Raw genomic sequence first — 27053 nt, forward strand, 5'->3', positions numbered from 1 at the left:
TGGTATTTTTTTTATTCTTTCTTAGTACGCCATTATATACGTCCAGTTAAACTACTACTGAAAAATAATATAAGACACAGTGCTTCATCTTTGCCCTTTGGTTTCTCAATTCTATTGAATAACAGCAACTCTACAAGCCAAAATGCATAGTTACATGCATGCACAAATGTGATGGTAATACCTTTATGGGTTTAGATCTACCTTGATTACAATTTATAGACGCTCAGCTCTGACGAACATATAGTCCTACTTACAATGCACCGTTGCACCATGCCCCATATTGGCTTGTATGAAGACTATGAAGAAGGTATCTAGATTGCTAACCACAATGAAATCGAAAAGCGCACAAAAATCTTAAACAGACTACAGACCCAATTAAAAACTTTACCTGGTCTAGCATATTATAACTGAAGGTGTATTAACTAGTATTTCTCAATAGCAAATAGAAAAGTCCAGTATATACGTGTCATTCCGATAGAGGCACCCGTCACGTGCGGACGTGCTCATCGTCCACTCGATCGCCCGGTCTTTGTTCGCCCGGCTTTTGTTAGCCCGGCCATTGTTCGCGCGGCCTGTGTTTGTGGTACATCTGCCGACTAAGTGCTCTTTCTGGAATTTTTTATTTGTTTTGTTTCCTTTTGTTGTTTCTGTGTTCGTGGTACATCTGCCGACAAAGTGGTTTCCTGCAAGTATTTATTTGTTTTGTTTCTTTTCGTAATTTCTGTTTTGTTGTGCTTTTTCTTTGTCCTGTAGTAATCGCGCCGCATTGCCACCTGTGTTCAATAGAACCGCTCAGGTCCGAGAAGTTGGGGCCTCGCCGCAAGGCGAGTGTTTTCAAGACCCGGGGCCGCCCCACCTGGGTACTCAGCGATCATGGACGCTGTATTCGCGGAATTCCTCCGACTTCGCCACCCACAGCTCGCCTCGGAGTTTTTGGCCTTCAAGGCCAATCACACTGCGAGCCCTCTCGAGGACTCCGCCGCGCTCGCTGCTCCTGCGTCGCCTGTACCTGCGTGCAGAGCTTCTGCATTGAGCACCGCAGCCTCTGTCGTGCCTGCCGCTCCCGTGTCGCCTATACTGGCGAGAAAAGCTGCTGCGTCGTCCGCCGTGACCATCGTTTCAGCTGAGCGATCATCCGCGGCCTCCGTCGCGCCCTCTAAAACACCTACACTTGCTCGTAGGTCGCCTGCAGCCGCCTCCTCGTGCTCCGACTCTGACTCGGACATGGAGGTCGACCTCGCCCCCGCCTCATCGACGGATGGATTCACCCTGGTACAGAAGGGTAAGAAGCGTGCCGCGGAGTCTCGAGCTCCCGCGGCCGCTAAAATTAGCAAAGCCGTGAACGCGTCGCGCCCCCGCCCTCAGACTCCCGTTGCGCCCCCAGCCCGTGCCACTCCGTCGCCGCGTCCGGTGGCACAAAATAAAACCCAGACCCCTCCCCCGGTTATCCTTCAGGAGAAGGCAGCTTGGGATCGAGTTTGCCTGGCCCTTAAGGCCAAAAATATAAATTTCACGAATGCCCGTAACCTCGCGAACGGCATTCAAATTAAGGTTCAAACACCCGACGACCATAGGGCCCTCTCTTCTTACCTCCGTAAGGAGCGTATAAGTTTCCATACGTATACGCTCCAGGAGGAGCGCGAACTCCGCGTTGTAATACGCGGAATCCCTAAAGAGTTAGATTTAGAGCTCGTAAAAGCCGACCTGTTAGAACAAGGCCTACCAGTGAATTCTGTGCACCGTATGCACACCGGTCGCGGTAGGGAGCCATATAATATGGTTCTAGTCGCTCTCCAGCCTACCCCCGAGGGTAAGAAAATCTTTAACACACAGACCGTCTGTAGGCTCTCTGGTATCGCTGTCGAAGCCCCCCATAAAAAAGGCACTCCTAGCCAGTGCCATAACTGTCAATTGTACGGGCACTCTTCCCGTAACTGTCACGCGCGCCCCCGATGTGTTAAGTGTTTGGGCGATCACGCCACGGCCCTCTGCGCTCGCGACCAAAAAACCGCGACGGAACCGCCTAGCTGCGTCCTGTGTCGAACACAGGGTCACCCCGCGAATTACCGTGGTTGCCCCCGAGCCCCTAAAATAAATCGCCGCGTCGCCCGCCAAAACCGCCTCCGAGCTTCCGGCCCAGACATCAAAGCCTCGGCACCCTCTGCGTCGCAGGCTAAGCCAGCGTTCGTTCCGGCGGCGGTGCCCAGTGTCTCGGCCTGGGCAAAACCGCTGCCGTACACGAACACGGCTACAACTCCCTCCTCCGCGATTCGTCCCGCCCCCGCGACTCGTCCCTCTCCCGCGACTTGCCCTCCGACCGCGTCCGACAATCTCGCTTTAGCGATCGACTTCTTTCAGTCGATCAACTTTGAGCGCGTTAACGCTTTGGGCGACGCCATTCGCGCTGCCTCCACTGCACAACACTTTATCGCCGTTGTGCAGGAATACGCCGACGTATACGCGTCATTAAATACGTACGTCCTCCCCTCACTCCGCCGGTAATCAATGGCGTATATAAGTAGAATAAAGCCCCTATCCGTAACGATAGGATTTTTTAACGCTTACGGTCTCGCAAATCAACGTGATCAGGTTTCTGACTTTTTGCGTGACCACCAAATTGATATCTTTTTAGTGCAGGAGACCCTACTTAAGCCCGCGCGCCGTGACCCTAAAATCGCGAATTATAACATGGTCAGGAACGACAGGCTCTCTGCCCGTGGTGGTGGTACCGTCATTTACTATAGAAGAGCCCTGCATTGCGTCCCGCTCGATCCTCCCGCGCTCGCTAATATCGAAGCATCAGTGTGCCGAATCTCACTGACGGGACACGCGCCGATCGTTATCGCGTCCGTTTATCTTCCACCGGATAAGATCGTTCTAAGCAGTGATATCGAGGCGCTGCTCGGTATGGGGAGCTCTGTCATTCTGGCGGGCGACCTAAATTGTAAACACATCAGGTGGAACTCACACACCACAACCCCGAATGGCAGGCGGCTTGACGCGTTAGTCGATGATCTCGCCTTCGATATCGTCGCTCCGCTAACCCCGACTCACTACCCGCTAAATATCGCGCATCGCCCGGATATACTCGACATAGCGTTATTAAAAAACGTAACTCTGCGCTTACACTCGATCGAAGTAGTTTCAGAGTTAGATTCAGACCACCGTCCCGTCGTTATGAAGCTCGGTCGCGCTCCCGATTCCGTTCCCGTCACGAGGACTGTGGTGGATTGGCACACGCTGGGCATCAGCCTGGCTGAATCTGATCCACCATCGCTTCCGTTTAGTCCGGACTCTATCCCGTCTCCTCAGGATACCGCTGAAGCCATAGACATCGTAACGTCACACATCACCTCGACATTAGATAGGTCATCGAAGCAAGTTGTAGCGGAGGACTTCCTTCACCGCTTCAAATTGCCCGACGATATTAGGGAACTCCTTAGAGCTAAGAACGCCTCGATCCGTGCGTACGATAGGTATCCTACCGCGGAAAATCGTATTCGAATGCGTGCCCTACAACGCGACGTAAAGTCTCGCATCACCGAAATCCGAGATGCCAGATGGTCTGATTACTTAGAAGGACTCGCGCCCTCTCAAAGGTCTTACTACCGCTTAGCTCGTACTCTCAAATCGGATACGGTAGTAACTATGCCCCCCCTCGTAGGCCCCTCAGGCCGACTCGCGGCGTTCGATGATGACGAAAAAGCAGAGCTGCTGGCCGATACATTGCAAACCCAGTGCACGCCCAGCACTCAATCCGTGGACCCTGTTCATGTAGAATTAGTAGACAGTGAGGTAGAACGCAGAGCCTCCTTGCCACCCTCTGATGCGTTACCACCCGTCACCCCGATGGAAGTTAAAGACTTGATCAAAGACCTACGTCCTCGCAAGGCTCCCGGTTCCGACGGTATATCCAACCGCGTTATTAAACTTCTACCCGTCCAACTCATCGTGATGTTGGCATCTATTTTCAATGCCGCTATGGCGAACTGTATCTTTCCCGCGGTGTGGAAAGAAGCGGACGTTATCGGCATACATAAACCCGGTAAACCAAAAAATCATCCGACGAGCTACCGCCCGATTAGCCTCCTCATGTCTCTAGGCAAACTGTATGAGCGTCTGCTCTACAAACGCCTCAGAGACTTCGTCTCATCCAAGGGCATTCTTATCGATGAACAATTCGGATTCCGTACAAATCACTCATGCGTTCAACAGGTGCACCGCCTCACGGAGCACATTCTTGTGGGGCTTAATCGACCAAAACCGTTATACACGGGAGCTCTCTTCTTCGACGTCGCAAAAGCGTTCGACAAAGTCTGGCACAATGGTTTGATTTTCAAACTATTCAACATGGGCGTGCCGGATAGTCTCGTGCTCATCATACGGGACTTCTTGTCGAACCGCTCTTTTCGATATCGAGTCGAGGGAACCCGCTCCTCCCCACGACCTCTCACAGCTGGAGTCCCGCAAGGCTCTGTCCTCTCACCCCTCCTATTTAGCTTATTCGTTAACGATATTCCCCGGTCGCCGCCGACCCATTTAGCTTTATTCGCCGACGACACGACTGTTTACTATTCTAGTAGAAATAAGTCCCTAATCGCGAAGAAGCTTCAGAGCGCAGCCCTAGCCCTAGGACAGTGGTTCCGAAAATGGCGCATAGACATCAACCCAGCGAAAAGTACTGCGGTGCTATTTCAGAGGGGAAGCTCCACACGGATTTCCTCCCGGATTAGGAGGAGGAATCTCACACCCCCGATTACTCTCTTTAGACAACCCATACCCTGGGCCAGGAAGGTCAAGTACCTGGGCGTTACCCTGGATGCATCGATGACATTCCGCCCGCATATAAAATCAGTCCGTGACCGTGCCGCGTTTATTCTCGGTAGACTCTACCCCATGATCTGTAAGCGGAGTAAAATGTCCCTTCGGAACAAGGTGACACTTTACAAAACTTGCATAAGGCCCGTCATGACTTACGCGAGTGTGGTGTTCGCTCACGCGGCCCGCACACACATAGACACCCTCCAATCCCTACAATCCCGCTTTTGCAGGTTAGCTGTCGGGGCTCCGTGGTTCGTGAGGAACGTTGACCTACACGACGACCTGGGCCTCGAATCAATTCGGAAATACATGAAGTCAGCGTCGGAACGATACTTCGATAAGGCTATGCGTCATGATAATCGCCTTATCGTTGCCGCCGCTGACTACTCCCCGAATCCTGATCATGCAGGAGCCAGTCACCGTCGACGCCCTAGACACGTCCTTACGGATCCATCAGATCCAATAACCTTTGCATTAGATGCCTTCAGCTCTAATACTAGGGGCAGGCTTAGGGACCCCGGTAACCGTACTCGTCGAACTCGACAAAGAGGTCGACGTGCAACCTAACCCATGCATCAGCCCGCTGAGTTTCTCGCCGGATCTTCTCAGCGGGTCGCGATTCCGATCCGGTAGTAGATTCATTCGCGAAACAATTGCTCTTGAGTTGTTAGGTCTCCTTCGGAGGCGCTCGGGCAGTTGTTAGCAAATCCCACCCCTCTTGGCTGAGCCTTTGCTCGCCCACCTGTCCTGGTGAAACTGGAAAGGCCTTCGGGCCACCAGTAAACTTTCAATCATAAAAAAAAAAAAAAAAAAAAAAAAAAAGTATATACGTGTATTATATAATATTATAATATCTACATATTATCGCTTTTTTTTTCCCTACCTATGCTGATAGTCTTGAGAGGCTATTTCAGCTTCGCCGTAACGTTTGTAGGTGAGCTCACGGGGCTCAAACCGGAGAGTTGCTAACACTGACCCTAGCAAGAGCAGTGCTTAGCAGAATCTACCACTGGGTCGGAAACGCGACCCACTGAGAAGATCCGGCGAGAAACTCAGTGGGCTGTGTCTGTGGGTTAGTTTACTCGTCGAGCCCTTCGTCGCAAGCGACGGGTTCGACGAGGACGGTGACCGGTGCTTGTGGTGCCTAAAAGCACCGTTAATGGATCAGGAGGATCCGTAATGACGTGCTTTGGGCGGCGTCGACGGTTCACCATTCGGTCTACTGGGTCGGGTATGTAGTTTCCAGCGGCCACGATGAGAGGGTTCTCATGTCGTGCCGCCTTCTCAAAATGGCGCAGCGATGCCGACTGTAGATACTTACTAACTGAATCGAGCTCCAGGTCATCGTGGAGCTCACCGTTCGATCACCGACGGCTGTCCTGCAGAATCGGGATTGAATAACCTGAAGGCATTTCAAGTGGGTGCGGGCTACGTGAGCGAACACTACGCTTGCATACGCCATGACGGGGCGTATACAACAGAGAGTTACCTTATTACGGAGGGACAATTTGCTTCGACTACAAAGCATTGGGTAGAGTCGTCCTAGTATAAACGCGGCACGGTCGCGTACCGTTTTAATGTGGGGACGGAATATCATCCCTCTGTCAAGGGTGACGCCTAGGTATTTGACCTTCGAGGCCCACGGTATGGGCTGGCCAAGGAGAGTGATGGGGCTAACGGCGGAGGTGTTTGAGCGCCTATTAAGGAGTGGGATGCTCGATGTGGTATTCGGAGGGCGACCCCTTTTGAAGAGCACCGCTGTGCTTTTCGTGGGGTTGATGTCGATTGGCCATTTCCGGAACCACTGTCCCATGGTGGCTACTGCGATCTGGAGTCGCCGATGAAGCAACGACATCTTCCTACACGAATAGTAGATAACCGTGTCATCGGTGAAGAGCGCTAGATGGGTCTCCGGAGACCGGGGTATATCATTGATATACAAACTAAATAATAACGGGGAGAGCGCAGAGCCTTGCGGGACTACGGCAGTCAGATGACGGGGACGAGAGCGAGTTCCCTCTACTCGATATCGAAACGAACGGTTCGACAAGAAGTCTCGTATGATGAGCACGAGTCTGTCTGACACACCCATGTTGTACAGTTTGTAGATCAAACCGTTATGCCAGACTTTGTCGAACGCCTTCGCGATATCGAAGAAGAGGGCGCCGGTCGGGATTTGTTTACGCCTATTTAGCCCTATTAGGATGTGCTCAGTGAGGCGGTGCACTTGTTGTACGCACGAGTGTTTAGCGCGGAATCCAAACTGCTCGTCTATAAGAATTTTATTCGCGGAAACGAAGTCCCAGAGGCGTTTCCGAAGGAGCCGTTCGTAAATTTTGCCTATCGTCGGGAGGAGACTAATCGGACGGTAACTAGCGGTTTCGTTTTTCGGTTGCCCGGCTTATGTATACCGATAACGTCCGCTTCTTTCTACACCGCGGGAAAGATGCAGTGCGTCATAGCGGCATTTAAAATGGTAGCCAACATTGCTATCAGTTGGACTGGTAAGAGTTTTAGCGCGCGGTTGCGGATGCCGTCGGAGCCGGGTGCCTTCTTAGGTTGGAGGTATTGGATCGCGTCTCTTAACTTCGTCAGTGGTAATGGAGGGTAACGCGTCCGAGGACGGCAGGGAAGCTCTGCGCTCGACCTCCCTGTCGACTAACTCGGTGTGTTCGGGGTCCGCGTGTTGCGTGTGTGCACTGCTCTTGCAGTGCATCGGCCAGCAGCTCAGCCTTGTCATCGTCATCGAAAGCCGGTGGTTGGCCTGAAGGGCGTACGAGGGGGGGCATAGTAGCGGTAATTCCGGATTTGAGAGTCCTAGCTAGTTGCCAATAAGCTTGGTGAGAGGGCGCGAGTTCTTCTAAATAACTTCAATGTTCACGATTGACTTCCACGGTGAAGGAATAACATCGTGTAATAAAAATCAAACCCGCAAAATTATAATTTGCGTAATTACTGGTGGTAGGACCACTTGTGAGTCCGCGCGGATAGGTACCACCGCCCTGCTTATTTCTGCCGTGAAGCAGTAATAATGCGTTTCGGTTTGAAGGGTGGGGTAGCCGTAGTAACTATACTGAGACTTTAGAACTTGTATCTCAAGGTGGGTGGCGCGTCTACGTTGTAGATGACTATGGGCTCCAGTAACCACTTAAGATCAGGTGGGCTGTGAGCTCGTCCACCCATTTAAGCAATAAAAAAAAAGTCCTTCATTTATGAACAGTTAGCAAATTTATCAATAAATGTCAAAATAAATAGTATAAAGGTACATCTTGTCAACAACTTTTGTTGAGTACTTATTCCATTAGAAAAATTGGTACCCGCCCGCGGGATTCGAACACAGTCGCATTTTTTTTTTTTTTTTTTCCTACCTAAGCTGATAGCCCTAGGGGCTATGTCAGCGTAACCCTAACTTTATTAGGTGAGCTCACGGGGCTCAAACCTGGTGACGTTGCTAACACGAACCCTAGCAAGAGCCATCCTTCGCAGAATCTACCACCGGATCGCGACCCACTGAGAAGATCCGGCGAGAAACTCAGTGGGCTGTGTCTAAGAGTTAATTTACTCGTCGAGCCCTTCGTCGCAAGCGACGGGTTCGCCGAGAACGGTGACCGGTGCTTGAGGTACCTAGAAGCACCGTTAGTGGATCGGGAGGATCCGAGATGACGTGTTTTGGGCGACGTCGACTGCTTTCCATTCTGTCCGCAGGATCGGGAATGTAGTTACCGGCGGCCACGATGAGAGGGTTCTCATGTCGTGCCGCTTTATCGAAGTGGCGCATCGACACCGACTGTAGATACTTACTGATGGACTCTAAGTCCAGGTCGTCATGGAGGTCGACGTTCCTGACGAACCACGGGGCTCTGACGGCTATCCTGCAAAAACGGGATTAAATAATTTGAAATGATTTTAAGTGTATGCGGGCCGCGTGAGCGAACACTACACTTGCATAGGTCATGACGGGGCGTATCAAGTTTTGTAGAGTGTCACCTTATTTCTAAGGGACATTTTACTTCGCCTACATATCATCGGGTAGAGACGTCCTAGAATGAAGGCGGCACGGTCGCGTACCGTCTTGATGTGAGGGCGGAATGTCATCCTACTGTCGAGGGTGACGCCTAAATATTTGACCTTCGGGGCCCACGGTATGGGCTGGTCGAACATCGTGATTGGGCGAATGGCGGGGGCGGAGGTGTTGACGCGCCTAGTCGGGAGGGGTCCGTCGCATCGCTTCAACACGAATGCACCGGACGTCTTATCCTTTAGGCCACGACGACTTCACTTATGACAGTTCATGACTTTTAAATATATAATACAACATACCGTGCTCTGTGTTGTTGTTGTTTAGTTATCTAAATCTATGAAGAAAACATTAATCTATTAAAACTACTACGACAGGTGTAGACTGCTTTAATGAAAACATAGTAAGCAACAACTGCACAAAATCTGAAGTCCATCTGATAAAAGACACTTGATTGCATGGATAACATTCATTTAAGCTAAATCATTTTATATTACAATGTATTTATTATATGAAAAATTTAAAATTATATGCAGTCATTTTATTGATTGGGTTTCATTAATTTTAGAGAGAAGTTAATCTTTTATCTTTTGGACCCTCTTAGTTGAACTTCACAAGTCACATGTATTTATAAAAACTTCAAAAGGTGTGATGACTTCAGGTCATTAAATGTATGGAATCCAGTATCAGGCTTATTTATCAAAAACAAATTACTTTCATAGCACCCTGAAACAACTATAGAGACCATGTAGACAATTGTTAACCAACCTCAAAAAAGAAGGTTATCAAATATTTTTTTGTGTGCTCAGAACTTTTTTCTAAATGAACTTCTGATACTTCTCATGTGGTCCCATTTAAATTTTAACAAGATTAGATCTTTTGTTATCCTTAATAAAGCATATTTAACTGATTTCATTGATGATATTCTCATTTTAATTTGTTGACCAGTGTTTTTTTGTTAAAATTTTGTTTGTTACAAAAAGTCACCTACAAAAAATTTATCTCATTTCTCATTAGGGAAAAAATAATTGGATATTGAATAATTGGATAAAAATAATTGGCAAAATATGCTTGAAATTTGTTCAAGCATATTTTGGATAAATGCTTTAGTTTTAAATTAAATTTTAATTATTTTAGTAGCAAAAGCTTAGTCTTATGTCAGTAACTATGACCCTGGTAGCTTGCCATTTATCCCGAAAAACAATCAAGATAGTGTGATGTAAATAAAACAGGTTATGTTTTATTCAAAATTGGTTTGTACTAAATTTTATTTTCTAGTTTTTTTAGGGCTTATAGGTGGTTGGTCATCATCAGTTGAGCAGTATTCATCTTCAACCATTTCATTGTTACCTGTAACATTCAGTTATCATATAGTATTCTCATTAATACTCTTCAAATAAATACTTAGATTAATGGAATCAACTGTGCGCTTCATACAAAATAGAATTTCACAGGCTTTTCACGTATCAAGTGCTTTATTAATTTCTTTATATGGATAGCTCAGCTCTCAGCCGACCTGCTAATTAATTACTACTGTAGCACTACATAAAAATATTTAGAATAATGGGGCCTACTATCAGTAAAATGTAATAATTTGATGTTCTTAAATCGCAATTAATTTTGTATTCATTTTAAAATAAACTAGGGTTTTTAAGCCATATTATGCTAACCTGAGTGAAGAAGATCTCCTATCATCTTCGTAAGTAATAAATTGACATCTTTTTGAAATTCTTGTAAGGCGTTTACATTATTTTGGCCTGATTTGATTTCATTGGTCAGTGTATGCAATATTGTATCATTTATGCTGACGACTAATTGCATTTCAGATATCATGGTACGCTCTCTATGTGTGAAACAGACAAATTTGCAGCTAAATAATGTTTATTTTTATTTACCTACTCCCTTCCACAAGTATAAATCATAGATTATACACTTAATATATTTGGTATAAATGACCTATTTTTTAAAGGATTTTATGACCCGGTAACTAAGACCTTTAGGTTAAGTCTTATTTTAATATAGATTCTTAATTTTTATGAAAAATGATAATATGGAATGAAATGAAAAGAAGTTGATTAATATGAAACACGGTATGAAATGAAATGAAATGAGACGAGACAAGACGGTGGTCATTTACTGAGACTTTTTAGTGGACTTTTTGGAAAATCTTTACACATACACCCGGGCCTTTTTTATATTGTTAGGTGAAAAATGATAGCTCTAGTTGATTTACACACTGACACTGTAATTAATTGGAATGAGATTAAATGAAACGAGATGATATAGGATGATCATTCATCCCATATCACTTCGTTTTATTTAATTTAATATCAATTCATGAACGTCTCATATTAATCAACTTCATTTGATTTTGGTCCATATCATTTTTCATACAACAGAATATTCAAAGAATAGGCAGAATAGTGTGCCACCTTCGCCTCTTCCTTTAGAAAAATGGAACTACTATTCTAATCAGCTGATTGGTAAATCTATGTGTACGGTATGTAATGTAATCTTGCATGTTCACAATTTTTTGAATGATTTTAGATTTTTCGTAAAAGAAAATAGTGGATAAATTATAAATCATTAATTTCAATTACCGTACAATGCAGTGTTTAGTTTATTTTTAATAATATGACTGAATTTGGGAGGTTCGGCCCTTTAATTGGTGCTATCGATGAGGGAACTTCAAACGTAAAATTTATGGTAAAAACTCTTTTTTCCTTCATGCCTTTATACCCCTAGGGATCAATATAAGATACACCTACGTCGTAATTTCATTTAGCTTAACTTATAAACGGGATATCAATATGAAAATTACAAGAGAGTATTAAATTAGCAGGTAGATAATATAGAGATACATGACTTCTAGCAATGCACAATTGGAAAGTGATTGCTTAGCTTAAAGTTGCCGCATCTTCAGTTCTGATTAATAGCTAAATGATCTATTATTACTTATAATTCTCATACTTTGTGATCATTGAATTTAAAAACATACATGCATACAATACATAACTACTGTTTTGAAACACTTTTCCTTCATGTAACAAGATTTTAATCTTCTTAGGTTTTTGCAGCAAAGACGTCAGAAGTACTCACATATCATCAAATTTCTTTAAAGAGATTTAGTCCGCAAGAAGGATGGGTTGAACAGGATCCACTGGAAATATTAAATGCGGTAAATGAATGTATAGAGGTAAACACATTAAAATTTAAAATAAAACTGTTACAACCAATTCAACTCAGCTCAAATTTACAGTCAAAATAGGCTTGCATTCATTAAAGCTATTGTTTTGTTATTCCTTAACAGTATTATTTTCTGGAGTACCTAATACTAATAAGTAAAGAGTATTTTCTTAGAATCTTACACATTTTAAATGTAGTGTTGTTCATTATTGCCTACATTTGAATATAAATTAAGGAAATAAGATTAAGCCATAATTTCATAAAATTTTCTACCATTTTGGCTAACATTATAACCAAATACTTCATTCTAAAAAATTTGAAACTAAGTTGCTACCTGTTTCCAATTGCTGTGAAATTAAAACAGTATAAAAATAATTACAACTGTATTGTTAAGAATTTTAATGTATTAAAATCTACTTAATGTCAATTCATTTTCCAGGTAACTGTGGATAATTTACGAAAACTTGATATTAACCCAGCAGATGTTGTTGGTATTGGCATAACAAATCAAAGGGAAACTACAATTGTGTGGAATTCTATGACAGGTCAACCTTTGTATAGTGCAATAGGTAAATACCTAAATCACTCTTTTTAATACGATATTTTAGAAATTTAATTGAAAGTTTCTATTTACTCCATCTATTTTGAAATTTTATACATTTACAGTGTGGTTAGATGTAAGGACATCAAAAATAGTTGATGAACTGACAAAACAAAAGGGAACACAAAGTGTTAATGCTGTAACACAAGCAAGTGGCTTACCACTGTCTACATACTTTTCTTCTGTGAAACTTAGATGGCTGTTAAAAAATGTGATTGCTGTCAAAGATGCTATTGCTTCTAATAAATGCCTAGCAGGAACAGTAGACTCTTGGTTAATATGGGTAATGTATTACAATCAATATGTATATTCAATTACTATATGATATAAGATTATAATTATGTAGTAAATGATAGAACATAAACATATGTTGATAAATGAATACGTGAATGTAGACAAATATTATTTCAGAATCTTACTGGTGGTGTCCATGGAGGAGTCCATATAACAGATGTCACAAATGCTTCACGCACACAGCTTATGTCACTTAGGACTTTACAATGGGATAAAAGACTACTGCGTTTTTTTGATGTACCCATTGAAATTTTACCAAAGATAAAAAGCTCTGCAGAGATCTATGGCTACATATCTGTTGGTTCTCTTTTGGGAGTTCCAATAGCAGGGGTAAAATTAGTTTAAAACATTTTGTGCCGATTGTAGACTCTCAGTGATTTTATTACATTATTAATTGAAATTTTAGTGTTTAGGAGATCAACAAGCAGCATTAGTTGGACAGGGATGTATGAGATTTGGCCAAGTCAAATGTACTTTTGGAACTGGATGTTTTTTGTTGTATAATACAGGTAAATGTAAACTTTTTTTTATTGCTTAGATGGGTGGACGATCTCACAGCCAACCTGGTGTTAAGTGGTTACTGGAGCCCATAGACATCTACAACGTAAATGCGCCACCCACATTGAGATATAAGTTCTAAGGTCTCAAGTATAGTTACAACGGCTGCCCCACCCTTCAAATTGAAATGCATTACTGCTTCACGGCAGAAATAAGCAGGGTGGTGGTACCTACCCATGCGGACTCACAAGAGGTCCTACCACCTGTAAAGACTTTTACTACTTTCTTAACTTATACTACTATCTCATTATTATTAATTATTATTAATTTTATTATAAATCGATGCCTCCAATGAACACTACTCTAATTGAAAATTTTTAAATTTTCGCTTTTCACGCAAATCGCTTCACTATGTTAAAAGTATTACAATTAATCATTATTGATGGGGTTCGAAGCAAGAGTAAATCACCTAGTTACACAAAAAAACCATAAATATATCTGCAATAATAAAGATTTTATCAACTTTTTTCGTTTAAACGCTCCTCCTGTAAACCTACGAATTTGGGGTTAGCGTAGTGTTCATTGGAGGCATCGAAATATCATAAATATCAATGAAATATTATAAATATCCCAATTATTAATTTCAGATATGAAACGATTGAATAGTCTTTTGAAAGGTGATGTGAGCTTCAGCATAAACTTTCAAATATGTAATAGAAAAATATAATGTTTGAGTGTATCGTGGCAAAACATTAAAACAGTCACTTTTTTGACAAAGGAGACATTATCAATTTATTGAGAAATATATTCAATTTTTTTTATATTTCAATTGTTATCGGCGTAAATAGGCAGAGATTTATGACAGTTTTTACTATCATCGGGATATACTGCAAGTCTGCAGCCCTTCTTCAAAGAAGTCGCGCGACTTGATGATTCTCTTATCACGGTTACTTCAAATTAAATACTCGCTACCGGTCACCAGTCTCGTCGGACTCATCGAATGCTTTGCGTTGAGAACCGAAACTTAACGCACAGACACTAGCTACGTAATTTCTTGCTGGATCTTCTCCGTAGGTGGCGATTCCGATTCGGTGGTATACTTAGAGAAACACTCAAGCTAGGGCAGATGTTAGTAAATTCTGTCAGGCTTAAAACTCGCCCACTGATCAAGGTGACGCTAGAATAACCCCTTGAGGCTACTGGCAGTTATATACGCAAATAAAAAGCAAGCCCGCACGGATTCATCATTCTGCTTTTAATGATGAGCCGTCTCATATAATAACATGAGCAATTCATACAGGCTGAATTTCCAATTGTGCGTATGAGGTGATCTCCGACCCAAGAGGTAAAATTTAATTTGATTTTCTGCTTGCTTATAGGCGATTCAATTGTTCATTCGCAGCACGGACTTCTAACTACGGTTGCTTACAAAATGGGACCTGACTCGCCACCAGCATACGCATTAGAAGGATCTGTAGCTATAGCCGGTAAATATACAAATGGAAAGCAATACATACTCACGAAAACCAAATTTCAAACATTTAGACATTAGATGCTTCGATTTAAATGACCCCTCTACTCTGCTATCTGCAAGAGATCGCTCTTAGCGATAAGACCGCCAATCGTACTTTTTGTATTTAATGTATCGCGTTGTTTATTTATTTTTTTGGTGTACAATAAAGAATACTCTTGTGGCGAGTGAGCAAGTCAACTCGCACATCTCAACGCAACACCGAAATCATACGATTTTACGTCACATCAGGTGATCCGAGTGCCGTGTGCAGACTGTTAAACCACGCCCCCTGCAACATGTCGCCGGCGCATCTTATTTGTCGAAGTCGTAAAGACACAAGATGGCCACGCTTTGATCTATTGTTCTTCAGGCGGAGGACATGTTGAAAGGGGGCGGCAACTCCTGCGCAAATTATTATTGACTACAAGTTATAGTTATAGTTTTGGTTTTTACTATAAATACGATTGTGCCGTAATTGTGACACAGACTATCTGGAATAATTCACTCTCTCTCTCTCGTGACTCATGTGTCATATATTTTGGTACATCATACATATTTAATTGCATAGACTGGTATACAGTCCACCAAGTTTTAAGTGATTACTGCAAATCATGGAAATCATAAGATGAGTACCGCTAGCGACCACGGAAGGTTGGGTAGGCATTAGGTAGGATAAGAACTCTAGGCCATGTCTTAATATGATACTTGACACTACAGTAAGATCCACCTGTTCATCTGAAATCATTTAAAAACTGTAGAATAGAATTTAAAGATAATGAAAAATATGCCAAAATCGTAGTAATTGCTTATTTCTAATAGAAAATATATTATTAATTTTCAATAATAAGTAATATGTATGTAGGGGACACATTACAGTGGCTTCGTGATAGCTTGGGGATCATAAGTGAAGTGAAAGATTCCGAAGCCCTGGCAGCTCAGGTCGGTGATGGAGATGAAGGCAGTATTAGTTTTGTACCTGCATTTAATGGCCTTTATTCGCCATATTGGAGAAAAGACGCCAGGGGGCAAGTTGCATTAATTTACATAAAATTATAGTAATAAAGTCGTCGTAGCCTAAAGGATAAGACGTTCGGTGCATTCTTATCTAGCGATGCAACCCAGTTCGCCAAGGTACCAATTTTTGTAATGAAATACGTACTTAACGCTGTTCGTGTTGTAACGTGTTCACGATTGACTTCCGCGGCTAAGGAATAACATCGTGTAATAAAAATCAAACCCGCAAAACTATAATTTGCGTAGTCACTGGTCGTAAGATGTTTTGTGAGTCCGCACGGGTGGTACAACCACCCTGTCTATTTCTGCCATTTAACTTGTGGCAACACACATATGTTTAAATTTTCATTTGAAAACAGATTCGTTAGTTGTACAGAGGTCTAAACAATTTTGTTTCTACCGAACCAGGATCAAAAATCAGTTTTTAAAGCATCAAAACATTACCGACATATTTTCAGAGTGATGTGCGGTTTGAGCGAAAGGACTCGACGTCAGCATATTGTCAGGGCCGCGCTGGAGGCCGTGTGTCACCAGACGCGCGCCGTGGCGGACGCGATGGCTGCAGACTGCGCGCCCCTGAGGCAACTCCTCGCCGACGGAGGGATGGCGCAGAACTCAGTTCTGATGCAGATGCAGGCTGATTTACTGGGTATACCAGTCGTAAGTGTTCTTCTTCTATATATCGTTCCCTCACTACTGAGGATCGCGACCACATGTGACGTTCTTCCACTGTGCTCGATCATGGGTGGCATGGGCTGCATGGTACAGACTACCAAGTGCTTCTCTTGCTATATCTGACCATCTGGCTGGTGTTCTGCCGTAAGTATTACGTGTCATTAAATCATATCACACGTTCAGTCTACCAATTTTTATTATTTTATAACAAACAGTTGGTATTAATTAGACATTGTTATAAATCAACGTGATAAAAGCAAAATTTCAAAGCCCTAACAAATGACATTAACAAAATGAAATAGCCGTTTGACTTATACTATTAAAAAGCCAGCACTAACTAACCACCACTTAAACCTGAACAAATAACAACTTAATTAGTAAAATAAAATACTCATATTACTTCGCGCTTCTCATTCCCGCCCACTAGTCCACGAAACAGCTTCACATACTTACGTTTCCGGTAATTTAAAAAACAGCTGCTGATATTTAATTTTGCTATATTTAATATTGATGCATTCTGCCTCCGCCGCCACTCGGCCGTGAGGATCGGATATAACTGTGACACTTTTTACATTGTCATTCAAGTGTTTAATTATAATAATAAAAAAACACGCAGACTTAATTTTGAAATCCATATAATAATATAGTACCTATATGATGTAGTTATATGTGTTGAATATTAAAAAATAAATATATATATGCTGGCAAGAGCTGGATAAGGAAAGCCGAGTATTGTGCTCAGTGGCGTGCGATTGGAAAGGCCTATATCCAGCAGTGGACTGCTATAGGCTGATGATAATAGTAGTAGTAAGAGATATTTCGATAATAATTAGAAAGACGCGAGCTATCTTTAAATATATTGCATTTCGTATTTTAAGGTATTTTTTTAATGGATTACTGATGATGTGTTCACACATCATCAGCCCACAGTCATCCACTGTTGGCCATAGGCCTCTCCCAATACACACCACTGAACCCGGTCTTCGGCTCTCCATTAATTAATTATTCGTCTTTTAGCTCACTATCACTCAATTCAAAATGTAATACATACTGTATTATTTACATTCCTACTATAGTTTCTCTTGTTCTTATTACCTAATCCAGATTTTTTTCTTCAGGCTGAAAACGTCTGCCTTTATTTAATTTTTTGTCGGTGTTACAGATTCGTCCCCTCATGATGGAAAGTACAGCCCTGGGGGCGGCCATTGTCGCAGGTCGCGCAATGCGTGTGTGGCCCACGACAATACCCAGCCCACCGGCCGATACATTCCTGCCGGCTCTTACCAATGAAGGTAATCAAATCTCAAAAACGTAGTACAAACAATATGAAAAATTGAAATACCTAGGCATTGGACTTTATGCTATTATTACCAGAAAAAAAATGCATTTGAAAATCAAATTATCACGATAATTATTTTCTGCAGAACGAGAAATGCGGCGAGTTCGTTGGGAAGAAGCCTTGAATAAATGCATGGGATGGACCGATACTAAAAATGAACATGTCAACGCAGGTAATTTCTTCTTCTACTTACTTATTATGTGACTAACAAAATTATCGGAATTATCAAAATAAAATTATCTTATCTATTTATCCGAAACAGAAGCTAAAATGCTATTTTCTTGTGAAACATCGTATTTATCGAACAAGGTTTTAAAACTGCACAAAATAAAAATGAGGATCCTTATCACGAATATTTTTCTATTTCAATAATATATTAATAACAGGTCGACGAATATCAAATTTTACTACTAGAACTACCCGCATGGGTGAGCATTACCATCCTGTCGAGTTCTGTCACGAAGCAGTCCTGCGTTCCGGCTTTTAGGGCAGGACAACCGTAATACAATACAATTGAGATTTCAACCGCACATCTAGAGGTTGGCGGCTTTTAACGTCATACCTATGGGCTTCGATAATCGCTTAACACTAGGTGGGCCGTGAACTTGTCCACTACTAAACGATCAATTAACCAGACAAGTATTACAAAATACTAAACAGAAAATTACGTGCACTACCGCATAGAGCAGTAAGTGTAGGAAGGAGCGTGACGCGCATCAATATCATAGTATATTAATTAAACTAAACTACTTATAAAATCATGTCCTCGCGCTCAATTCATACTCAGGGTCATATAATTGTTTGATCTGCCATCTTACAATAGGTATTGAGTAATATAAAAACAAAACAAAGAATTTAAGTAAAATTGTTATACTTTTTTGGGGAATTTAAAGTGTTTGGCAAACGTTACTGATGACGAAAAGTTAAAATTTACATTAATCTTTGAAACATCTGTAAATGAACCCCAAGGCTTATGATTGAAAAAAAACAGTTCTTGTATACGTTTAACACCTGGTAACCTGGAAATCGGCCGTAGCCCAAGCTAGCAAGTATGCACAACACACTGAAAGTATATAGAAATACTACTTTATTTTATATTGTAGTTGAGAAAATAAAGAATGCGTAGGAGCCTTTGGTTTCTTGCATAATGGTAAAAAAAACAAATCCAGTTTTCTAAAGAGAAAAGATCTTTAAGAGGTGATTATTATTGATAAAACTTTCTTTTACAGAAGAATCAGATAGAACTACTGCAGTTTTGCCGCCGGGACTTTTTTTCCTCGGAACCGCCCTACTAGTGATTATTGCAGACAAATTAAAATCTATGTAGTATGCTGTTGTTAAATCAACTATTGTTAGTCATTAGAAAATAAATATACCTCCAAAGCTAGTTTATATTTTAAAAAAGTATTAATTTATTTATAGCTCTGTTATAACAATGTTGTGATCATTAAATAAAAGCGTTTATTATTATACAATTTTGTTTCCTTACAGGAAAATTAAATAAGCCCTTTAACATAGAATATAAATCTGCAATTCGAAGTGATTTTTGTATTTTATTTTTTAAGAAGCTCCAGCAAACTAAATATTTAATTTTTTTTATTGCATAGATGGGTAGACGAGCTCAGTCCACCTGGTGTTAAGTGGTTACCGAAGCCCATAGACATCTACATCGTAAATACCGCCACCCACCTAGATATATGAGTTCCAAGGTCTGGTGTAGTTAATCGTATAGCAATATTTCAGATTAAGGTTTTAACATTTGTATTTGTGATTTTGAAAAACATGAATGAAATAGAAAAACTGCATGTTTTAAATACAAACAGACGAAATTTTATTATTAGGAATAAATTTTTTCATGGTGCTTATTTCAACTGATTTGTTGTTGTACTTTACAAATTCTTCACAAGTTTTTAGGAAATCCATTACATATTATTATAGTATAATTAGATAATTCAATCAATATATGAACTGTCTTAACAGTTTTTAAAAAGAATGATAATTAATAATCACATTAGGAAAGTGAGTTCATCCTTTTATAACTGCAATTGGTCTTAATTTAACAGTTTTTTTGCTAATACCAGCAGCATGACATGTATCTACGACATCTGTTACATTCTTGTATGACTCTGGTGCCTCTTCCATTACTAGTTTTGGAGATGCAACTCTAATGGAAATACCCATAGTTTCAAGTTTGTTTAGAACTTCTTTGTAGTCTATGTTTCTTCTAGACTTGGCTCTAGACAGAGCTCGACCCTGTAACAGAAAAAAAATCAGTAGTGAGAAAAAAATCTTGGGTTTTTTTTAGTTGCAATCCATAAATTGACAATATATCCACTTTTTTCTGAGATTCTTTTGTTTCATTTGCAGTAATGGGTCCTCACACCTATTAATTGTTATTTATTGGATGTAGTACTGCTAAACTGTAAGGATTTTTTTAAATTATAGCCTTAATTTTTTTTCACTGTACTACCAACAACAGAGCACTCAATTCCTGCAACCTGGAATCACTGATTACATGCACAGTATCTTGTTACCACATACAAACTAGAATAAAGTATTTTTTTAATAACTAAATAACAATATTAAATATTACATTCTTTCAGAGGAGAACAGGCCGACCAAACTCTTGGTTTTGATAATGCTTACTCCAGTGTCGCTAACTATTTACTGTCATGTGGACCTTAGTTTTATCCATTTTCACTGGCAACACTAAAGATAAGCAATCTGATGAAAGCTATACTTACAGCACCATGGCATGTGGATCCAAACGTTTCTGTCATTCCTTGATGAGTACCAGTTAGTACATAACTGCAGGTTCCCATTGTACCACCAATAAGTACAGGCTGACCAGTTAGTTGATAATCCACAGGTATTAATGGATGATTTGGTGGGAATGCTCTAGTTGAGCCCTGTAATGAAATATAAAATTTAAAAAATATTATTCAGCCTTAATATTGGATGAATTGTAGAATCTAAATTCACCCTACCTTCCTATGTACTAGTAGAGTTTTCAATTTCCCATCTACTACATGTTCTTCAACCTTGGCAATATTATGAGACACATCATATATGACATGCATGTCAAGATCATCAGGTGCCATTTTAAATTGCTTCGCAAAAGCTTGACGGGTCAAGAATGTCATTGAGCTACGGTTCACCCAAGCAAAATTGGCAGCAGCAGACATAGCTTTAAGATAATCTTGACCTTCAACAGATTTTATCCTGGCACATGCAAGTTGTCTATCATTAGTTTCTATGTTATCTCTCTTCATAGCTTTCTCCATTTGCACTAAAGCATCAGTTGCTACTTGATGCCCAAAACCACGACTTCCAGAGTGAATCATCACACAAACTTGACCAATACTTTCAATACCCATTTTTCCAGCAGCATATTTATCAAATATTTCATCAACAACTTGAATCTCTGCATAATGATTTCCAGCTCCTAGTGTGCCCAGTTGAGGTAGACCTCTTTTCTTTGCTCTGAGACTGACTTTTGATGGATCAGCATTCAACATTCTTCCATATTCTTCACAGTGTTCCTTATCTTCGGCCCAAACATAACCTTCCCTTAGAGACCAGTCCATACCCATTTCTAATGCTTCTTCCAAATCACGTGCATTCATTGGAATAATACCCTTGGAGCCAACTCCAACAGGTATATGGTCAAACAAGCTCTGAGCTAATTGTTCCTAGATAAAAAATTTAATTAAATAAAGTGTTACTTCTTTTATTGAATATAATTTTATGGTTAAAATAGAAAATATTACCTTAATAGGTAGAACATCCTTCTCATGTAAATTTGTTCTCAATAAACGAACACCACAGTTTATATCGAATCCTACGCCTCCTGGAGATACTATAGATTTGGGATCATCCATATCAAAAGCTGCCATATTTCCTAGTAGTAGAAAATTGAATTGATTTTTCATTGTAGCATCCATTTTAAAGTTGAATATTTCAATTTAAAAAAAATAATATTATTTTCTATATATTATAGTATAGTATAATTCTAATAATTGCATAATATATTTTTTTATTACTCACCTATAGCGAACCCATATCCAGAATGAACATCAGGCAATCCCACTGACCGGCCTACAATTCCCGGTAAAGCTGCAACATTAGCTATCTGTTTTACACCAGGAAGGAATCCACCTGACATACCAGGTCTACAACAATTCCTAAGCTCCTCCAACATTAGTTTCTCAAGTGTACTGTTAACGTAAAACACTCCTTCAACATTCATATTTGGTTGGAAGCCTTTTTTAATTCTCCAACAATATGGATTAATTTTTTCCAAATATTTAATTTCTTCATTATACTGCCTTACAACCATTATTTTGCACTACTTGTGTATCGAAAAGGTGTGTTAATGCTATTTAAACCTACTGGATAGGTTTGAAAAACGTAGGTAAATGGCAATTGAAAACTTAGTTGAAAATTGAAAGAAGCGTTCAGAGAAGTGCACAGAACACTATTACTCTCTAATATATTAAGTGTATAATCTATGACTATTACTTCTAGCGAAGTGCAAGCTCGAATATAATAAGCGTATAATCTATGAGTGCAAGTGTATTATCTATGGAGAAGTGTTTGCATGTTTTACCATGGACTTTTTAGCGGGAACGCGAGGTCTGAAGTTGTGTGATTTGTTTTATTTTGTCTGTTTAGTGTTTCTTCAGGTTCAAATGTGTCATAGCGGTGGTTTATTAACTGCTTAATATCGCCACCATTTTACTTAGATTATATTTCATCTCATCTCATTTAATTTAATTTCATCCCAGTTGATTAAGGCCTCAAATTAATCATCCTCATTTCATTTCATTTCTGTTGGACGGTTAAATTTGAGGGGACTGGGTTCTGTAGGTGATGAGGGGCTATTTAAAAACGCTCTGCTTCATGGTTAATATAATTATATTGCAAATACTTTGTACACTATAACACCAATATAATATTTAATTTTTATAAAACTCTTAAATGTTGCTCTGACCGTGTCTAGATGAGAAGTCATTGTCTTCACTGAAGAGAGGACAATTATTTGTTTTAAACATTTATATACGGTACGCATTCCAATATTCGAAATCTGTAACCTTACATGTGTCAAGTGTTGCCTGCCATTACTTTCATATTCAAACTCCGACAATTTCATTTCATTTCACTCCATATTAACATTTTTCATAAAAATAAGAATATAAATTAAAATAAGACATGACTTATAGGTCTTAGTTATCAGGTCATAAAATCCCGTTTAATAATGTATTGTATTTATACCATAATTAATATACTTTAATGTCCGTAGAGATATTTTTGTTTTTTTCACTGTTTAATAACACAGTTTTAGTGTTTGAACATCCTAAACGGTTCTATTTGAGGGGCTGGGCTCTGGAGGTGAGGAGTAGACATGTGTAAGTAATGCGAGTGATATTACTCGGGTAATATTACTCTACGATGTAATGCAACATCACACATTACGCGAAGGAAACAAACATCACACTATCACCCAACATGTTTCTTTCTTTGTCGTGTAATGTTGCTTAATACATGAACGGAACCGAGCGAGCGAGACAGACCGATCGACGCAAAATAAATGAGCAAGCGACACGGAATTATTCCTAGTGATTTTGAACCGTATGTCCTGGCCGCTAGGTACATTTTTATTTTTCCGTCGGCTGGGCGTCCTTGGGGTGAGCCGCGCCGTCTGGTTGTAGTGTTGACCGCGGTAGCCCCCCTACCTCATCCGGGTTCTGACCTCGGAGGGGATCGGACGTCGGGTGTAAGAGTGCAGAGGAGTCGTTTAGTGGGTGGGCTCTAAAATCCTTGGGCCCGCGGTCTGCTCACAACACCATGCAGATCGTTGAGTCTCACATACCCCGCGCGCCCCTTTTGCGCGGGGACCTCGTAGGAGGTTCGGCCCTCTACCCGAAAAAAAAAAAAAAAAAAAAAAAAAAAAAAAAAAAAAAAAAAAAAAAAAAAAAAAAAGTACATTTTTATACCTATGGTACGTCTGAATTTTAATATAGGTATTTGTGTTTATATTTTTCATGCGGCCAGCCGGTAGCTCCCCGCAAGTACTTACTTAATTTTTTATTCGCAACTTTTGTAAAATCGCTAGTCGCTCGTAATTGTTTAGTAATATTTCATATTAATTTTTGTGTTTGATTTGAATTACTTAAGCACTTGTTTGAAGATAGTTTTATTATTTGTTTTAATGCGTGTTTAATAAGTGAAAAAAATAACGGCGTCTAAATGAAAGTACAGTCCTCCTTGGATGCACTTTGAGGATATCGCGCCGAAACAATGCATCTACTGCTCTCGTATATTAACATTATTGTCGAGCTCAATTTGCAGTCTAAGTCGCCATATGAAATCCGTTCATCCCACAATAAATTATATTAAGTAAAAAATATAATTATTATATTATTAAGTAAGTCAATCTCTGTCAATTATTATAACAGTGTATTACAATACAAAGTTCATACTTTGTATTGTAATACACTACTGTAATGACACACCCGAATCAATCATTACCTAAGTGATGTGTATCAACACATCACTTAGGTAATGATTCGGGTGTATAGATACAATGTATTCGTCGTCACAGTATCTATTGAACGCACCGAGTAATGTTAAGAGTGATGTGTAATGTTTTCGAGTAATATCACCTATCTGTAAAAGTGATGTCATCTCACATTACATTGGGAAGTGATGTTTTGCGCAAGTCTAGTGAGGAGTTATTTTAAAACACTGACTTCATGGTTAATTTGAATTACGAACATTACGCTATTAAACATTTACAATATTTTATGTTTATATAACCCTAATATGTTTTACTGTCCGTGTCTAGATGAGAAGTCAATTGTCATAACAGAAGACAATCAACTGTTTTAACCACGTTTTAACATTTAATTATATCTACCTCACTGAAGTAGGAAACCTATGGAAATGAAATGTCAACAAAAATTCGTGCCACTGTGACGTCATCTGACCACAAAACATGGCGGTTTTAGTGCTGTACAAAAGATTTCAATGTATCAGGTTTTATCGATAAACGTTCTTGGCTCATTTTATTTTAAATATTGTTGAGTATTATTTATTTGTAGAATTTATACTTTAATGGGAAGTAAGTAGGTATATTGTTATGTGCAAATATGATATAATTTAGATGTGTGAAATCTAAGACAAGTTCATCCTTCGAATTTGCCAAGTAAACGATATGATGATTTTTAAAAGTTGCTACACTGATTTTATAAAGTTGTCGTTTGCCGCAAAACATAAAGATATGGCGTAGTACAGTGCCATCTGCCCATTTCTAGCATGCTGAATGTTATCGTGTTTTGAGTACGTGTTTTTCTTAGACTATTACTATCTATTTTAATTGTTTTGCTGACTCTTAAGTCCGTAACACACTACCGCAGCGCACCTCAAGAAAGGTGCGCTGCGGTCACTTCACTTAAGTGACAAGTGTTGTCTGCCATTACCATGGAGTTAATAAGTACCTACAAGCCATTACCTACTTAAACATTCAAACTCCCACAGAATGTGATAGGAATCAAGTGGTCTTTTTTCAATTACAGATTTACAATTTCCGTTGTAAAAAGCTGGCATTCGTTTCCATCCATCCGTATGGCTACATATTGTTACTAATAGTACATATTGTTGCCGTATTAAATAGTATTATTTAATTGAATTGTGTACTATTAGTAAAATAAGTATTAAGTATACCCATTAAAGGGATCTTTAGGGCGTAGATGAAACTATTGTAGAACGTAAAACTACATGTTATGTCTATGCATGTCTACGGACTTAGAAAAAATACGACAAATCTACTGCGGCGTGGTTCAAGGCAATAATTAGTGTCTTAATCTGAGACCCGAACAAAGATTAAGTAGTGTCCTTAATCATCTGTGAAAATCCTTGATCATTTTGAAAACTATAAGAAACCTAAAGGTCTGGTGATCAATGGCCGTAAACAAATCGTGGAAAAAGAGTAAATTTTCTTGATTTCATAACCAATTGGCCAATATTATATGTATTGTCAGATAAATATAATTTAAAAGTAATAAGAACAGTTCAATCAGTGAATTTGAGGATAGTAGTCTTTAGAATGGCCGCTTTGATAAAACTACGCCATATGCCCTTAGTGCAAAGAAGCGTTTGGAATCATTTCAACAAAGTAAGTCGGAATATTTCCACCTCTAAAAAGAACAGCGACACCGCCACAACTGCTTGTGAGACCAAAACAGAAGATAAGAACTGGGTTAGCTACGGTTTTGACTATACGAGCAAAGAAGAAGACACTAATGCCCATCACGCCACCTTTTTCTTTTCTGTAACATTATGTATTGTTTTTGGTGGTGTCTGTTGGGCCTATTCTCCCGATGTACACATGAGGGACTGGGCTCAGCGTGAAGCATTTTTGGAATTAAGACGTCGTGAAAAAGCAGGTCTTCCACCGATCAGTCCCAACTTTATTGATCCCAAACTTATAAAGCTGCCTGATGAATCCGAGTTGTGTGATGTTGAAATAATCATCTAAATATAATCACTCTATCCAATACATATGGCATATGTAGAAGAATTCAGTACATAGTAAAGTTATGTTAACAGTTTGTTGTTTTTAATTTAGCCATATTAAAAAAAAACAGATTGTAAATACCTAAGATTGCTATACATTTAGTATTACTTATACTTATAGAAAATTTGTGTAAATATTTCAGGATGAATTAAATTTAATATATACGAAAGTCATGTTTGTATATATGAGTCGACTATTATCAAAGCCGGCAATGTGACTTTTGGACAATTATTGGTAAATCAGAAAAACAAATTATTGACTTTGTATTCTATTGGCAGTTACAAAACTCTTCTGAACGACATTTTAGATAAATAACAGGTTAAGTATTAACCTTTATTTAATGCAGGTTTTGAACCGTATTCTTTGAAGGAGACGATTAAATTCAAATCAATCTGTATTGACATATCAATAACATTTTTTTGTCCAAATGCACAGAATGCCACCTTTGATAATAGACAACTCATATGTTCCTTGTAGAGTTTTTTGATATACATTATAGTGATCACGACTGCTCTG

General features: G+C 40.1%; 3 protein-coding genes and 1 long non-coding RNA gene across 5 annotated transcripts; 2 read left to right on the forward strand and 2 right to left on the reverse strand.

Moving 5' to 3' along the window:
* Positions 1–10072: 10072 nt before the first annotated feature.
* LOC101739496 (uncharacterized) lies at positions 10073–11052 on the reverse strand. The gene is made up of 2 exons (XR_209691.4): positions 10510–11052; positions 10073–10189 (listed from the first exon to the last, which is right to left on the reverse strand). It is a non-coding gene; the product is annotated as an uncharacterized LOC101739496 (long non-coding RNA).
* Positions 11053–11205: 153 nt separating this feature from the next.
* Positions 11206–19431, forward strand: Gk-2 (Glycerol kinase-2). 2 transcript variants are annotated; one of them, XM_021347036.3, is made up of 12 exons: positions 11206–11339; positions 11907–12035; positions 12465–12594; positions 12692–12909; positions 13038–13250; positions 13327–13429; positions 14798–14905; positions 15794–15956; positions 16404–16605; positions 17783–17912; positions 18045–18131; positions 19189–19431. In XM_021347036.3, exons 1-12 carry the CDS (start codon positions 11331–11333, stop codon positions 19284–19286), a joined length of 1590 nt encoding a protein of 529 aa, XP_021202711.1. In that variant the 5' UTR covers positions 11206–11330; the 3' UTR covers positions 19287–19431.
* A 335-nt stretch (positions 19432–19766) lies between these two features.
* Positions 19767–22495, reverse strand: LOC101739631 (RNA-splicing ligase RtcB homolog). The gene is made up of 5 exons (XM_004924783.5): positions 22007–22495; positions 21730–21860; positions 20947–21651; positions 20704–20868; positions 19767–20212 (listed from the first exon to the last, which is right to left on the reverse strand). The coding sequence occupies exons 1-5, from the start codon at positions 22296–22298 to the stop codon at positions 19985–19987; spliced, it is 1521 nt and encodes a 506-aa protein (XP_004924840.1). The 5' UTR covers positions 22299–22495; the 3' UTR covers positions 19767–19984.
* A 3298-nt stretch (positions 22496–25793) lies between these two features.
* Positions 25794–26571, forward strand: LOC101739775 (NADH dehydrogenase [ubiquinone] 1 beta subcomplex subunit 11, mitochondrial). The gene has a single exon (XM_004924784.3). It carries the CDS (start codon positions 26067–26069, stop codon positions 26496–26498), a length of 432 nt encoding a protein of 143 aa, XP_004924841.1. The 5' UTR covers positions 25794–26066; the 3' UTR covers positions 26499–26571.
* Positions 26572–27053: the final 482 nt, after the last annotated feature.

The sequence above is a fragment of the Bombyx mori genome, chromosome 10 (genome assembly GCF_030269925.1).
Source record: "Bombyx mori chromosome 10, ASM3026992v2".
Taxonomy (NCBI): Eukaryota; Metazoa; Arthropoda; class Insecta; order Lepidoptera; family Bombycidae; genus Bombyx; species Bombyx mori.